The sequence below is a fragment of the Zeus faber genome (assembly GCF_960531495.2).
Source record: "Zeus faber genome assembly, chromosome: 7".
Taxonomy (NCBI): Eukaryota; Metazoa; Chordata; class Actinopteri; order Zeiformes; family Zeidae; genus Zeus; species Zeus faber.
In genome coordinates, this window is record NC_137203.1 from 12,826,277 (window position 1) to 12,844,439 (window position 18,163).

Sequence of the window (18,163 nt, forward strand, 5' to 3'; positions counted from 1 at the left end):
GGTTAATAAATAAATGAAAGGGGGGGGGGGAAAGAAATGAAACGGAGAGATAAAACAGACAAAGCCCCTAACCCTGTGAGAGAATAATATTAGTCACAAAGTCAACTATTGAGGTAACTGGACCATAAAATCAATAATGACTCCATTAGAAGACTGCTTCTCCCCTTCCCCGGTGCCCTTTAAAAGCAATACAGAGGTGTGTTCTAATGCTTTACTTCCCTCCCTTGCCCTCCATACGCTGCCGCCACCCATCCGTTGGGGTCAGTGCAGTGTCTCAGAAAGCTCGTTCAGTCACACTACATAATGGGGGTTGGAGACATTGAATAACTGTGACATTATTAAACCAAACTGTGATTTCAGGAAGGCCATTGAACTGTGTGTGTGTGTGTGTGTATGTGTGCGTCTGTATATGTACGCTGCCATCGAGTCGCTTGGCTGCCTTTTATTTCTGTCTGACCGCAGGATCGTAAAAACGCATTCTGGCACCGGGAGCTAAAGGCCCGGGGCCACTCCTCAGGTACTTAGGTTTCACTCCCTCTCCCCCACAAATCCCTTCATTTATGCTTTTCCCGTCCTCTTGTCTCCGGCGCTGTCTCCCTCCTTTGTCTCCACAGCGACTCCCTCTCTGTTTTTATGGCACGAGTGTAATCTTTGGTTGTTCGGTACCACGAGCAGAACAGCCCAATAGCCTCGCTTCCTTTCTTCATTTATTTTTTTTATTTGTATTTTATTTTTTTACACATTCCCCTTTGGACGTGACCCAACGTCCTCGTCTGCTGGAACTGCCCCGGAGCTGGAGGGAGAGGAGCCACCACTTAAGGCTACGCTGCAGCTGTTAAGATTCTCCAAATAACCCCGAGAATCCGGGCGGTATTGAGTAGTCAAAGTCATCAAGCGGTCGATGTCGGCCAACTACTCGCGGCAGCTGCGGATAATCAAAACGATTGTAGATAGCCGAGCCTAAAGTGGAACGTGAGCGTGTTTCTGACTGTATTTGGGCAAATTTCCATTACGGTTTTAATGAGTCAAATTGCCGTCTGGGATGCGAGGGCAGGCTTAGCACGTACAGCAACCTAGAATAGAATCAGGTGGATATTGGAGATAAAGACTTTGGAATGGAATTTAAAACCAAATTTGGGTATATGCGTGTACAAACATCAGCTTACCCTCAGATCTATGGCGACGGTAAAAAATAACATCCATCTAATAATTCATTTATTATAAAAAGTGAAAATGATGCAGTGGGAGTACGTGTGGAACCGACACTCCCTTTTACCTTCCAAGGAATCTGTTCGTTTTATCCTTGCGATTTTGGCGCATTAGAGTCAAATTAAAGCGATAAAAGCGATAACCTATGTTGCCTTGACCTATTATTAAATGAACAACTGATATAAGTGATCAGATCTTTATGAGTAAACAGGAAATGAAGACCAGTTGGTTTCGGTGAAGAGTCCTACAAGACAAGAGAGGACGACAAGCTATGGACGCTGTTCTTGAACAACATTCCAAGACAGCTGACAACGGACATCATCCGTTGTGGAATATCGGTTTTAAGACCGGCGTCCATAGCCTTGGACAAGGTTGAATCTTTAGACAAGGTTACCTTCTCCTGCCAGCCCAAATTACTTTTATTGAATTATGGATCACGTGAAGGGAGGACGTCGAATTCCACGGTCAAGCCACGCTGGGGCATGTGCGCGGGTGTTTAGCGGGTGTCAGGTCCGTAATGAAAGGAAAGATCCATCTATCTATAGGGTTTGGGCAAATACGTGGATCGGTGCCGACACAAAAGGAAAACATCTGAACAAGCGAAAAAAGCCAAACAATAGCCGGCGCATCCAAATATCAAGCTTTGGGCCATGGGGTCGTCCACCTCTGTGTGACCTTTTATGTTTTGGATAAGGATGTAAAAGGTTAGCTGTGATGTGAGCGCCACGTAACCCTTTCAACAACAGAGATGTCTTTGAACGTTCATAGTCCGATGACGCAACAGCTGCTGCATCCGAAAGGTGACATACTGCGTCTGACCAAACGTCGCGGAGTGCAAGCACCGCACACTACGCTGACAAGCATATCCCACAATGCATTGGGCAAGATGTCTGTAAACATTTTAATGCAGTGTTGTCCTCAACCCGTAAAATGATTGAAAGTGCCGCGGCTATATGACAATGTAGTATGTCTGGAAACCCGTTACCCCTGGGTGAAGTATGTAGTACTTCATTTCGGATCCAGGTTATATTCTCAGAGATAAAGGGTGTCACAGAATGATGACCTCAGTGATGACCTGCAGCTGTAGCATCCTGAGTGATCCGAAACCCCCCCCGCCCCTTTTTTTTTTTTTGGTCTTGTGGATATAGTGTTAATCAATGACTACAACACCAGCAAATGATCCCATGGAATTGTTTATGTAGAGTGTGTGTGTGTGTGTGTGTGTGTGTGTGTGTGTGTGTGTGTGTGTGTGTGTGTGTGTGTGTGTGTGTGTGCTTGTGTGTAAGTCTGGGCGCTGTAATCAGCAGTAAACTGATCACTGTTATCCAGAAAAAAATGTAAAAGCCCATGAAAGTATGTGCGTGTGTGTGTGTGTGTGTGTGTGTGAGAAAGTGAGAACGAGGGTCGACCTTGTAATCAGGATGTCTGGTTGAATTAATTGTTGAATTCTGCAAACTTCCAAAAGCGCACGCACAAAAAGTAACATGGCCTTTTTTTTTTGTGGTCCGGGCGAAACATATTCTCTACACGCACGAGACAATCACTCCGTGTAAACAGAAAACAACAAGATTTTTGTCAAACTTTATTACAAGGATCTACTATGTGATGAGATGTGTGCACTTGCGTGTTTGTGGGGACCATGTGTAAGCACACAATAAACAATGACACAACAATGAAACACGTGATTCAGCGGTTGATTCACAGCGGTGCAGCCTAAAACTGTGCAATAACAATCTTTGGACAGAAATGAGCAAATACCTAAAATGAAATATTAAAAAAATACATCTCTATTTCTGATCTTCTCTCCCAGCTAACAGGACTACTGAGAAGGCTTTTATGGGGCAGCGTGGCTTCCCAACAGGGGGTCGGCTGTTCGTTTAAAAAAGCAGACTCATAGCGGGTCCCACTTTGGTACCGACTCACTAAGAGGAAAGATCAACGCAAAACAAGCCTGGCGGCCATTTTAAGCTGGGGTGGGTTTCAGCCTTTGCAACTCTGACCGGGAAAAAAAGTAAAGATACAGTTTGTACATGATAGCGATATGCACGATGCACACACGTACACACACACACACACACACACACACACACACACACACACATTTACGTCCACCGTTATACTTTCTACACAATTATGTTCACTCATGTATTCAGTTTAGTTCATTGGTGCAATTGAAATGGTTTTCTTTACCACTTTCTTCAGCATATAGTCACACACACATACAATGCGACACACATCGCACCCCCCCTTGCCCCCGAAACACACACCCAACTACCATAACAGGATAAGTTTAATCAAGCCACTCGATGCTTTGCCGCAAACCAATAAATCTGATTAAAAGTCCCCGTTGCTCGGCTCTCTCGCCTGCCTATGCCTCTGTCCTCCTCCACTCCTGCTCCCACAATTCCCGGCCCCTGTTCCCACTGGAGACAAACAAACCCCTTAAAAACACACATCACAGCGAGGCCTTTGACACGAGACTGGAACAAAAGAGCTACTCTGTGTGTGTGTTACCATGTGTATGTGTGCGGCATGGGTATTAGTGCGACGGTTGGACAGCTGCAGGTCAGTCGAGACAAAGATCGAAAGGTGAGGCGATAGAGATGATGGAGGTAAGACTATGGCGGAGCATGGAGAGATGGAGGTAGAGAGAGAGAAGAACTTTGACCTTCAAACTGGAACAAAAAAGGCAAGTCTAATAATACTTGCAAAAGTCACATACACGCACACGCACACACACACAGACACACACACACACACACACACACACACACACACACACACACACACGAAACACACACGTCTTTTCTTTGATAAGATGCACTCAAAAGGCAAAAGCATATTTTTAACAAACTCAGAGAACACACTCTTACACACACAGTCAACCACACACACATTCACAGACAGAATTACTCAATACACAAAGCCTAAAGAGTGAATGGAACCAAAAAATATTAATTTCCTCCTGTGGTTTGTTCTGGCCTGGTCTCAGTAGGTGGTGGCTAAATATTTTCCTGAGGAAACACCAATCAGTAAGTGGCATCGGGTTGTCTCAAAGGATCGTGGGTAAATATTATCCGGGCTGGGCTTGCTTTCGATTCCATTAAACGAATAGTTAATAAATTGATAGTCTAGCTCGATGAGACACTGATGGAGACGGAGAGTGTTGACACAGACCAAGTGATACCCCCAAATGCACACACTCACACACAAACATGCACAATCTCCTTCTAGGTGCATTTCCAATCCCACTGTCTGACACAAACTCGTAAACTAGAAAGGCAAACTTTTGTCTGTTCATGTACATCGAGTGCTGGCAATTCTCCCATGCCATTTCATGGGGGTTGGGTTTCTAAATGTCAGCATATTTATTGATATAATACTCACACACAAAAACATGTAACATGTGCACCAGACGCTAGGATCCCTCAAGTCAAGCTGATTTTTATCCACATGACAACAATGATGGGGGTAAAAGATAAACACACACTGCTGATGACCGAGAGATAGCATCGTGGAAAGACAGTCACAGACATGCCCAGGGAGAAGAAAAAAACCGTAAGACGGGAAACAATGCTGGGAAAAAAAAAAAACAGAAAAAAAAAGATGAACAGAACAAATGAAAAAAGGGCCAATACTCTCATGCAACCAACAATGTGGTATTTGGACAAATGGGGGATAATGAGGATAGGAGAAGGTCCGCAGATTGTTGGTGAACTGGTGAGTTCAAAAATTCTTTTTTGTTGCTTCATGGTCGAAAAACCACATATTTTTGCTCGAAAATTACTTTCTTTATGAGTATACTGCCGTATGTGCTGGAGAGCTATGAAGTCTTTATACATTATAGGAAGGTTGTGAGGGGACTAGTCTTGTGTTGGTGTGGGTGTTTTCAGTGTGTGCGTTGACTCATGTGTGAACTGCAGGATGGATTTAAGCTGTCTGAGCTGACAGTGGCATGTGAAACGGACCAAGACAAAATACCGAAAAGATGAAAGTAAAAGGAGAAGAAAGATGGGATTACTTGTTTACTTTTTATTTTTATTTGTCAAAACCATGGTCTCAAAGGCCAGACAGTTTACTTTCTTGACTTTTTTTTTACACATGAAAAAAAAAAACCATCCAATGTGGAGAGGGAGAGGAACACCACGACATCCCGGATGGCATGGAGTGCGGCCGTCAGCAAGAACTGGAGGGTTTCACTTGATTCCGTCTGCCTCAAAGGAGTATGATATTAGTGTATAATAGAGAATGATATGTCCTTGACTTGCTGTAGAAACTTTCAGCGAGTATGAGTTTTTCTAAACATCTGAAGGGTTCATTGAATTTAGCGGTTAATACTTTTTGTTCATTTGAGGACACTGTAGCGCGCTGGGATGGGAGGCGTCAGAGCGGCGAGGACTGGGTTCAGGTTGGGGGTTGTAGTTTCCATGGCTTCCTCTCGCACTCTATTGTTACGGATTGTTCCTTTCAATATTACAAACTGATTGGTACAATTTCAGTCAAAAAAGTGTATATTGTATATATATATACACACACACACTTTTTAAAGAGCAAAGACAGAATCGTCTTTACGTTTTACAGGCTGTAGGTTTACAGCCCACAGTGAAATGAACTACTGTTGACCCGCCTGTGGAGAAGACATCCATCACATGTTTATGCTGTTGTACTATTGGTCGACCTGCGAGGCTGTTGTGCTTTGTACATGCGTGTAAAGTGTGTGTTTGCTCGGCAAAGGGCCTCGCTGATACAGTAAACCTCTCTATTCGCAGATACTGTATAGTAATAGTTTTACTATCGATTAGTCCACTCTGGTCAAGAAGCCAAAGAAGGAAAAAATAGACTACACTGCTTTGTCATCCTCCTAATATTTTCCCCGAACAACAAACACTCCCCTACACACACACACACACACACACACACACACACACACACACACACACACACACACACACACACACACACACACACACACACACACACACACACACACACACACACACACACACACATTTTCAAGAGGAACATTAACTGGAATCGTCACCAACCAACAACTTATACATTGACAACAATGTCTCATCATTGAGTATGTGTCTGTCTCAACCCTTTCAATTATTCCTGAATGAGGCTGATGTTTTAGCACTACACACACACACACACACACACACACACACACACACACACACACACACACACACACACACACACACACACACACACACACACACAGTTGTAAGTATTAGTATGACAGGCATGCAGTGATTTTTCAAGGTTTGACTGAAGAAGCATTAACTAATTTCTGCCTACTGGAGTCAAATTGCACATTTGCCCTCAGATGCTGACAATATGACTGGTGTCATTGTATTTTCTGAGTGAATAGTATTCGATATTAATAGAACTAGAAAGTTCAAAAGTCTAAAGAAGTAGCTAAGGAAGACCACCTGGCTAAAATAATATTTAAGTCTTCCATATTTTTTCATTACAGTGAGAGAGTTTCACTATAATACATTTACTGGCATTGAGGCTCTAATGAAGGGTGACCACATTTTGAAACCCCCAAACTGGGACCCTTAAGTGCACTGCAAATCGGGACTCTGTGGGGGGCTGGAGTGACTGATGAGCGTCCCCCCGTTATTCATGGTGCTTTTTTTGTTTTGTTCAATAAGGTAACGGCGAGGCACGAGGTCGTGCAGCACAGTTGCCTATATGAAGCTCCGACCCTCCAGTGGGATCTTCATGCATGCTCTTTTATGCTTGCCTGTATAGTACAGTATAAAATATGTAAGCGCTGAAAACATAAAGTATAAAATTATTATTATTATTATTAATATTATTATTATTTTAATTGTGCTGAGAAACTGGACATTTTGGTTGTGAATGTTGAAAGCCGGAACATGCTTTTGTTTTACGGATATCTGTCGGGACTCGGGACATGCAGCACGAAACCGGGACGGTCCCAGAGGGGCCGGGATGTCTGGTCGCCGTAATGGATGCTGGCCACTGACACTGCTTGTGCGATTACAAATAGATTTTCTATTGATTTTCAATTCGCAGTAAAATTTGTTTTCTAATAAATGAAACGCATTTCCACATCATTTTTTACTTACTCATTTTAGGCGGAAGGGAGGCTATGAGGCAAGGCGGTCCTCCCCACTCTTCCTAATGTATGGAAGGTGGAGCTCACTACTATAGCTATACCTTGCATGACACAAAGCGTCTTTATAAGGCTAAACCTTATGTGTAAATTGGTATATGAATAGCTCCAAAATAAACAAATGGTGTGCATAAGCCATTGCTTTAACTGAGTGCTGTGCACATTGTGTGTGTGTAGACTACCGACCATATTCGCATATAGTCCGTTACTTTCTCTCATTGCTTCTTCCCTCTCAGCCCCTGATGTGTTTTCCATGTGTGCTGGAAAGACAAACACAGCTGCACTTTAATGACACTCAAATGCTTCTGGGATTTGCTGCCTCTGTGTATGAGAGTTTTTATTTTTTTTCTTTCTACCACTTCAGTGTAAAACCTACTAAATCTACTCTCACGATCTATAACCCTTCCCCTCAAAAACAAACACACACGCACACACAGACAAGTACACTCGCACCCCCAGCTCAGGTGTGTGTGTGTGTATGTTTCTGTGCATATTGATGTATGGGGCTGTGGTCCAGTGAGAGTTTGGAAAACCAACAAGCTATTTATGAACAGTTTTGCCCGCCTTCAAATGACTTGTCAGCATTGTCAACTCGTACTGTTTTGTGAAAACACACACACACACACACACACACACACACACACACACACACACACACACACACACACACACACACACACACACACACACACACACACACACACACACACACACACACACACACAGACACTGTAGGGAGCCCCTAGACAAGATGAGACAGAGTTTGAGCTTCAAATGACCCTAAAAAGAGGGCTGCCGCTGAGTGATAAATGAGACAAACACAAACCTGGCTCTGGCACTCTCTTTCTCCACCCTCCATTAGCACAACATAAAAATGGAGAGACCCAAACGGCCCTCCTCTCCTCCTATCCTGACACACCAGCTCACCCATCTAGCCATCCATCACACACACACACACACATGCCCTCATGCATATATTCTCTTTCTTGGCATTTCTTCGTGAATGTCTTCTAACATTTGACATTGAAAAAAAATAACTCTCACAATTGCAATGCAGATGACACAACACATTTAGAGTGTTTCATAGGACTCGCATCAACTTGTCACCTCATTTCTATATTATCACCATAGTGACCACACTATCACACAGTGATGGCTTCAGTCAGCCAATCCATTAAGGTTTCATGATAACACAACGGTAAGGTTCCCCACATGAGTGCAGTCATACACCCACACACACGTACATAAATTCCATTTGTATATACAGATATATATACAGTATATACTGATATGTTTACAGTAATATATCCCTTATTTAATGCCATGGCTTTTATGGACCTGACAGATCAGGGTCAGGTTCAGATAATATAAAATGAGCACTACCAATTACCCTGCGCCGTAAAGTAAAGGTTTATACAGCTGTCTCCATGGATTTGTACAGTGGGTACCTGACGTGCGCAATGGATTTATGGTCACTTCATCGTGTGTTACAAAAACACACGACACATTCGCAAAGTCAAACACACATAAGCCACGTCTGATACTCGCGCCACACACACACTACCACTCCGGACTCACCAAGACTCAAAAGATGCTCATTGATGTTGGGTCAAAACTCGCAGAGGGCAAATCGAACGCTCGTCCTTTTTCTGATCCTCTGATCCGTCCCTGGCACACTCTCTTTCTCATCCGTCTTTAACTCTTAATCTCTCACTCCTTCCTCACATGAGCTGAAGCTAAGAGAGATCTTTGATTCTGGTGTGCTCTGGGGACTGTAGTAATCCACTCTTTTGTGGTTGTGTATGCGTGTCTCTCATTCCTAGTGCTTGCCTGTAATAGAAAGCACATGACTTTTTTGGTGCCCGAAACCCCTTGAACGTGCGTGCATGCACACGCACACACACACACACACACACACACACGGGTCTATGTTCCGATCAGTCAGCGTGGCACAGTGTGCACATCGATTGGACACGTCCCAGCCAGACACACTCCGGCAGCACACTTTAAACACCGTACACAATGACACCTGTGACTACCTCAGCAAAACTACACTGACGTGGACGTACGCCACAGCCATGGATCCGCCCGAAAAAAGCGTATAAATGAATGTTGATAAGGCATGTGTGTTCTTTTCTCTATCTTGGAAACTACAAGAGGTCAAGGGAATATTTGATAGCTTCTTACTGTTTTCATTTTTTTTCTTTGCATCACAATAATTTTCATTCTGGACAGTTGACCAGGCTTACAAACACAGTGGCTGTAGCATGTGAGGTTTCAGATTCAAGCATCCACATTCCTTGAAGATTGATTTACATTCATTCCACACTTGTATGTTGAATGCTGATGTTTTGAAAGGAAGAAAAAAAAAAAAAAAACACCAACGCAAAAAGAACTTTGAAAGCTGGCGAAAGTTTATCGGAAGCCTTGGTCTGTTCAAAGGGTGTGCGGTGTGAAAAAAAAAAGCAATTTTTTATGAAAAAATGGAGCGCAAGAAAAACGACTGAATGCTGAGAATTTTACAAAGTCAATAATTGTGATATCATAGGAATATGTGTGTGTGTGTGTGTGTCCGACTGCCGGTGCAAATCCATGTGCGTGTGAGCGGGCGATAGTGAGAGAGCTCACGTGGCTAGAAAATGTCAGCTTTCGTACTTATTTAATAGAAGACAGTCAGGGGGTCAGGACTCCCAGTAGCAAACACAGATTGCACATTCTTTAGGAGGCTTCCAGTCTGCATATTGCTGGAGAGATGGGAGCAGACAGTATGTGCGCGCGTGCACATACTGTCACACACACACACACACACACACACACACACACACACACACACACACACACACACACACACACACACACACACACACACACACACACACACACACACACACACACTCACTCACTCACTCACTCACAGACAAACACACGGACACATTTCCTTCCGACCTATTCCCATTCTGATGTGATGAGGTCTGGCCGGAAACAGCCATTTCCCTGAACGGACCCATCCCTCCGCCCGAATAGTCCCTCGTCCCTGATGTGCCACCAATAAATCACATGCACATGCACACGCATGAACACACACACACAGAGAAAGAGAGAGAGAAAGTGAAGGGAGGAGGAAGAATAGGGGAAACTAAAAACCAGGAGGAGTGCACTAAAGACAGACAAAAACAGAGATAAAAATAAAACCAGATGTGTGATATGCTTTCCCCTATCTTTGGTTTTGGGGTGGAGCTGAAATGAACAAATCTGGGAAAGTGTATTTATGAAAACGGCAACGTCGTGTTTCAAGTAAAGAAAATAAATAAATAAATAAATGCGGGAACCCTTAAACTATCATCGCTCAATGGAGAAGGCTTATTTAAAAGGCATCAGTCAGACTTAAAACAAAATGAGGAAAATAGAAAAAGGGGAGGCGGTGGTCCAGTGTTTGCCGCTCAAATGTTCTCATCAAAAACAACAATTTATCACAGTTCCACGCCCACAAGCCCTCCAGCCTGTCTGCGTCGTTCCACCTCACGTATCAACAATCTCCCACTCCCCAGCTACATTTACAGGAAATCAAGGACATTAGGAAAGCCCCAAAGAGCGCAGATTGAAGCCATTTCTACATCATGATCCTAAAGACTGCTCTACCTCCTCCATTTAGGAAAGCCCAGTAGAGCAGAATAATGTATGCCACCTGCTGACCTCATCCTACCGGGGGAGGCCTTTGATCACAGCCTACTGTCTGACCTCCCAGGGGGCTTCCAGTTTCCACTGCTCCCATCCCCTATTGGCAAAAAACACCAAACCCTGGCCTTGGGTGGAACAGTATCTTGACTCAGGGTTCTGTTCCAACTTGGTTTCTATTCCAACTCAGCGCCCTCTTGGGAAGGATTTATTTTATTTGTTATTTTTAGTTTAAATAAGGCAATGTAAAGTAAAAGTGAGATAACGAGAATATTACTTGGAGCCAGTGTGTTGCTGCAAACCTGTTAATAATGTGGATTGAGGCCCAAACTCTGGCCTTGTAGACAGTATTCTACAAACCCATGATGGTTAAGGGACCAGCGGTTAACAACCACTGCCTCACACTGTACAGTGAACGAGAACCTTCCCACGAAAACACAAATTGTTTCTCGAGGTTTACTCAGCCATAAACACAAGAGAGGACGTACGTGTTGTCACAGTAACCTGTAAGCGGGGCCAGAACTGTGCAGAGTTCCATGTAAGTGTGAATGAGGGGAAGGAGGGGCAGAGACAGACTGGGTGACTCATCCCTCACAATATTCTCCTCCATCTGTGAAACCATGGTGGCACACGGAAAACAGGTCCCTGTACTGGGAAACACGATATGTCTTATGCTCTGATCCCTGCGAGGAAATGTTACTCTCTTACCCTCTACTTCTACTTTTTTTTGTACAAGGTTGTGATGTAAATAATGTGGAGCACCAAATGGTTTGGCAAAGAACCTTCCCAGAAGGAATGAGAAGAATCCGAGCCCAGACAATTTCCAGGATTTGTTTTCCCAAGGGAAGATGTTGTAAACAGACTATAAATAGAGCCCTTTTACACACATACCATAGATGCGAGGCACAAAACATACTTGAATGCAGCACAATCTATCATTGGAAACGATGATACCTGGTTTCACCGCTTAGGAATGTCCCCTGAACAAGAATGTAAAAAACAAAACATGAAAGAACCTACTTTTAAAGGAACAGGTATAAATAAGAAACATATGAGTAAAGTACTGTGTGTCCTATGATACCTCAGGTGAAATGGAAATAGATTTAACATTCATATAAAAAAAATAAACTATTATTATATCCTTGCACATTTTTATTTTGATACATATGTTTTGTATTTGGTGCAGTTCCAATGGCTTCTGATAAAACACTGAGATGCAATCTGAGTTGTTTCACAATGTTACCTTCAGAACTGCCACTTCCTGCGTGCTCATAATGGTTCAGCCATTTTACGTCTCAACTACAGTAACCGATCTCCGTCGTTTCAGGATGAGGCTTGAGCCTCAAAGATTTTAATACTCAGAATTTTTATTACCTGAAAGTTTTCAAGCGCAATGGAGCTTATCACTGCCAGAGACGTTTGCCAAAGTCCCCACCACGCCCAGCTTTCCCCTACAGGGTTTCCTGTTGTGATCGGCAGGGGCAGACGGACCCTCTCATTATGTACACCGCAGATGAAAATGAGAGCAAAATGAGCCCCATTACTGCGCCAGCGTGACTAATATCGCTCTGCAGACCTCTTCTCACAAGAACGCACGCGCACGCACACGCACACGCACACACATGGATGTGGACATGCATTCAATCACCCTTTCTTTTTCTGATAGACTCATGTTCATGTACATGCACAAAGGCAAACACAGGCGCACACACAGAAACATAAAACAGGGGAAGGAGGTAATAAACCATGGCTCTATTAAAGTGACCCAGATCTTGGTCCACTCTGCAGGGGGTGTCTGACTCTTTCCACTGAGTGTGTAGGTAGGTGTTGGTGCACATATGAATGTACCAACCAAGTATTTTTTTGTGTGAGTGCGTTTAACTTATCTTTTATGTCATTGAAGCTACTTGTCTTCCCGCTACCATGTCTTCATATCCCCCCCCTTCTTCACTCTAAAAACACTGCCATGATATCCTCTAGGGAAAGGGGTGGGGAAACTTTTTCCCTATTTGGTGCCAGATTAATAACAACATCATATACCATAGCGGGTCATGGACTACTAAGGACTATTAATGAAGAAAAAAAAACACTGCTCCAACTTCATGTCTCAAACTCTCAAATATTCTCTGCTGAGCCACTCTGCTCTTTCATCTCTAAAATGTCCACTTTACCTCATCGCTGCCTCAGAACTTCAGATTCGGATTCCATTAGAAATTTTGGAATTTCCAATTTCGAACCACATTTTCTCTCTCTCTCTCTCTCTCTCTCTCTCTCTCTCTCTCCTTTCAGTGTTCTTTTTTGTGATATTCACCTTTTCAACCTTCTTCGATAAATAATGTGATGTGACGTGCGTGCCGTGCCTTTCCCCGGATTAGACTACTTATTTTCATTTTCCATCCCTATGTAAATGACACTGTTGGGCTTTTAGGGACTCTGAATGTTCCACCGCAGGGCAGGCCGTGTAAAGCATCCTCTCCTCAGCAGCTGTGTGTCCCTCTCCTTTTTTTTAACCCATCTCTCATCTCCTCAACCAACCTTCGCCCCTCTTATCGTGCGTTTCAATCCACCCACCCCTTCTCTCCTCCTCTACTTTCTGTCAGGATCTGCGGGGTGATCTGAAGGCCTGCGTCGGGTTGATAGAGGGACGAGAGGGGGATGATAGAGAGGGGAGAAAGGGGAGGGCGGGATGTGGCCGTTTGAAGTACATGAAGGGGTAAATATGAAATACACCTGGTCCATCCAGGGGCATTCTCTGTACACAGAGACAAAAAGAGAGTGGGGAGCGGAGGGGAGGAAGGGGGAGGCGGGGACGGGGCAGGGTAGGAGGTGCGGTTGGGGCTTTAGGGGTGGGGGCGCCTCGTGTTTCCTTTCAGGATGGCTTTTATAGCGTTACTTCAAACACTGACCTCCCACACCCCAACTCCCCCTCTGCTCCCTCTCTCTGTTGGTCCGTCTGTCCCTCACCACCTCTTTCTCACTATTGTGTATGGCCAAGTGGACAGTAATTGGCTATTCTTTCATGAAGCGGATTTCAGCACCCCCCAACAGGAAGGGGGCCCTTTCGCTACCTTTTACAAGTGTGTGCATACATGTATCAGTGTGCCTGTCCATGTGTGTGCGTTTGATGTGTGGGTGTGTGTGTGTGTGTGTGTCATAAATATGCCAGCCAGCAGTATCAGGTGGTTGAGGGAGCTGCACTGACAACGAACCCTGCAGGCATTTAATTCAGATCCCACCAGGCCTGCTAGTTTGAAGCACCGCAATTAGGATAATGCACAGAAAACAGATCTCCAAGACGTCACGTCACGCAAGGTTACATGTCAGCTACCTTGTGCAACTTTGAACAATGTTTAATGCCTTTGGTTTTTTTTTTTTTATAATTTCTGCTCAAACTGGCAGAGCCGAAGGACAAATGAGGACCCTGAACCGCTTGGAGACAATTTGCTCCAATTTTTGCCAGTGACTAAATCAACTCCATCTGCCTTTTCCCGCTCTCCAAAATTATATTGCCATGCTTTCTATGACACCCAGGGGTCCTGGTCGCACTTATTCATGGTATAATATGTATGAAAAGATGATGAAAACCCTTGGAAATATTTTTTGTCATCTACAATATCCGAGCACATTGAGAGTGAAAAATGAAAGCTGTACTGCTCCGGCTAATAATGACCTCTGGCCCCGTGTGGCTTACTGATCAGTATGTGTTCATTAATGATGCAGATGTGAGTGTGTATGTGTATGTGTGTGTGAGAGAGGAAAAGAAAGAGAGTGAGAAGGGGGGGGGGGGGGGGGGGGTGAGTGGGTGGAGGGTATTAGCCATCCCTAGAGAAGGCTAATTAACACCACACAGAGGGAGAGACACACACACACACACACACACACACACACCTCTAACTTCCTAAGACCACTGTGATTGAACTCTGACCTGGACAGTAAAGGATACACAGGATTGAGACAACACACACACACACACACACACACACACACACACACACACACACACACACACACACACACACACACACACACACACACACACACACACACACACACACACACACACACACACAGTGATGTGTGTGAGCAGAAGTGACAAAAAACAGACAATATCAACAGTGTATTCAGACAATCAATACACAAACAGCAAATCCTTTCGAAAATACAACTCATAGAATTATAATTGTACAACAGATAAAACAAAGTAACAGAAATAACAAAGATAAATTTCCGCTTAAATTATTCATCAGAGAGCTAAAGACAAACAGATCAAGTGACATTCAGTGTGAAAGGAAGATGTAGGTTCTGTGGTTAGTCTCTCCTACCTCTTTGTAGTTCACCTTGGGCTCTGCCCTCTTCCGCTTCCTGCCCTTCCCCTTGCTCCGACTGAGGAGAATCCATTTTATAACCTGCGGGGGGAAGGCGAGGGGGAGACAAGAGGGGATAGAGGTGGGTGAGGGAGCCCAGATTGAGTTGAAAGGATAGGACAGTGTGACAGGAGAAGAGAAACAGAGAGCGGAGGAATGAAAGAAAGAAAATAGAAGTGAGGACTTAAAAAAATGTGTGTTTGAAAAAGAGACCTTGAAAGAAAGAGAGAGAGAAAGAGAGAGCAAGAGAGCGAGCGAGAGACAGAGGGAGGGAGAGAGAGAGAGAGAGAGAGAGAGGGAGAAAGAGAGAGGGAGTGAGTGAGTGTGGTCACATACGATATCAACTAAACTCTAAACTAGTGTAAACTATAAACAGACTTTAGGAACACGATGCACTGCACGCACTCGACCGGATTCACTCAGCACTGCAATTACATGTACAACTTCGCAGGCTACACACACAAAAATGCAACCCTCACAATTCACGAGCAGGGACGATCTCTCCATCTGAATTCCAACCTTTCACCGCATTCTCTCCCCCCACATGTATTGGACATAAACGTCCAGGTTAGACAAAAGAGTTATAGTGAAACTCAGTTGCTGTGACAGCGCCTGGAGAGCAGCTACTCCCCAAACACCGTAGATCTCCACCAAACAGCCAAATTCCAGCTTACAGCACTCCTCCAACAGTCTGACTGAAGGCAGATTCAATTTTTGTCCAACAATTAGCGGGAATACAGGAAATGTTCAGCAATTACTAGGAAGCTGCAAACAAAGGGGCGCTTTCTCTATGATTTCCTGCATTGCATCTTATCAATATTCACTGTCACTCTTTATAGTATGTAATATTACACAAAACAACTAAAATACACATTTAAACATAAGCAGTCACCACACATGTTAAAGAAACAAAAACGCCACCAACAACTACAACCTCACAGTAGTTAACAGGAGCTCTAACAGGGAATAGAAGAATGACAAGCAACAGATGTACGGCTCCGTCCACACACTACACTTTACAGACAGACGGACACAGAGCCAGAAACAACGCAGATTCAGAGAGTGAAATGAAGTGCTGGAGGCAGAAGAGACGGGGGAACAAGAAGAGGGGACAAGATCCTTGTTAAAGGTGAGGGCAATCAAGGGAGTGGAAACAAAAACGTGGCAGAAAAAGCAACAAAGTACAGACTGAGAAATAGACAGAAATAAAAGAGACGGAGGGAGGCTGGACCCGAGCATTTTAACAGCAACATTAAGACTCAAAGTGAGTCGCGGTGTCTGTCCGCTATTCTCAAAGGGAAGAGGAGTGATGTGGAGTGACAAACACTGACACAGCCGCCGCAGGGAGAGAGGGAGAGTGAGAGAGAGAGAGAGAGAGAGAGAGAGAGAGAGAGAGAGAGAGAGAGAAAGACTGCTTACCTCTGCTTTGACTTCTTTCACCAGCCGCGCCTGTGACCACACAGCACTCCTTTCATACAGCCACTGAACGAGAAAAGGAGAGGAGCAAGTGAGCCAGGGAGCGATCAAGTGAGAGGGAGAGGGAGAGGGAGAGAGAGAGAGAGAGAGAGAGAGGAGTGCTTTCGCAGAGGCAGAGAGGGCTTGAGGAAAGGCAGGAAGGGGAGGGAGGGAAGAGAAGAGAGTGGGAGGGAGGGAGGGAGGTAAGAGGAGAGAGGGAGGTGGGAGAGCAATCACTTGTTTCCCTGACGGAAAGCCCGGAGTAGAGGATGAGAGAGTGGAGGGCAGACTAGATGTCAAGACAGTAGAAAGAGGAAAAATAAATATTCAGGCGTTTATGCTTTTCTAGGGAAAAACAATGCACATGGACCCCCCCCCCCCCACCCACCCACAAACACACACACAGAACACAGACACACGCACACTACATCTACACGTAACAAACACTAGGTACACACTGGCGTACGCACACAGCACTTAACCTTATTAATGCTTTCAGCAAAGGCACTGCTGGTGTCTGAATCACACATCTTAAGAGACGACACGGGGTGGGGCGGGGTGGAGGGGAGGGTGTGCGTGGGTGGGGAGGCAAGTTAGGGAAAAGCAATGAGACAGGCACAAGACATACAGCATTGAGCACGAGAGCATGTTGAGTTTGTAATGCATCACACACACACCCAGAAACCTGTCATCGATAGATGCAGCAGTATCACTGTAGATGCTAATACTGTAATACAAATAAAGAAATAATACAAACTAAACTATATTACACTGTAGTATATTATCCTCTACTACAACACTACTGCTTAGACAAATAGACTCCAAACACACCTGTGCACGTGTGTACACAGAAAAACACACAGACACATTATAACTGGAAGGATTGAACTGATATTGCTATAAAATACTAAAGCTAAAGTGATAAATTACCTCGAGAAATGTTCAATGTGTTAAAGCCGTCAAGATGTGTGGACCGTGAGGACAGACGCGGGAACCAAAGGCCAGAGGGAGAGGAAGGTGATGGTGTGGGCCGTATAGAATGTGAGTGTGAGTGTTGAAGCAGTCAAGTGGCATTGTGTAACGGGATACCACACATAGCTCGTTTGCAGTCTAAATTCCCGCTGCCATTCCCTGCATAGAGTTGTTTTTGCCCCCTCTGAAACCATCTCCCCCTCTCATCAGTGTTATCCATGTCTGCACTATGGATCTACAAGAATAAAAAAAATATATATATATATAAAAAGCTCTGCAAAATAACAAAAATCTGACCGATGACCGGATTATGCGAACGCAAAGCCACAATGGGGAA

At 44.3% G+C, this 18,163-nt stretch overlaps 1 protein-coding gene across 1 annotated transcript in view; it reads right to left on the reverse strand.

Moving 5' to 3' along the window:
• Positions 1-18,163, reverse strand: part of aopep (aminopeptidase O (putative)) — a gene marked incomplete at its 5' end in the record, with an annotated part of 82,246 nt that overhangs the window by 20,302 nt on the left and 43,781 nt on the right. The window contains 2 exons of the mRNA XM_080004194.1: positions 15,358-15,441; positions 16,819-16,881. Coding sequence (XP_079860320.1) covers positions 15,358-15,441; positions 16,819-16,881 — 147 coding nt within the window. The remainder of the gene's footprint in view (positions 1-15,357; positions 15,442-16,818; positions 16,882-18,163) is intronic.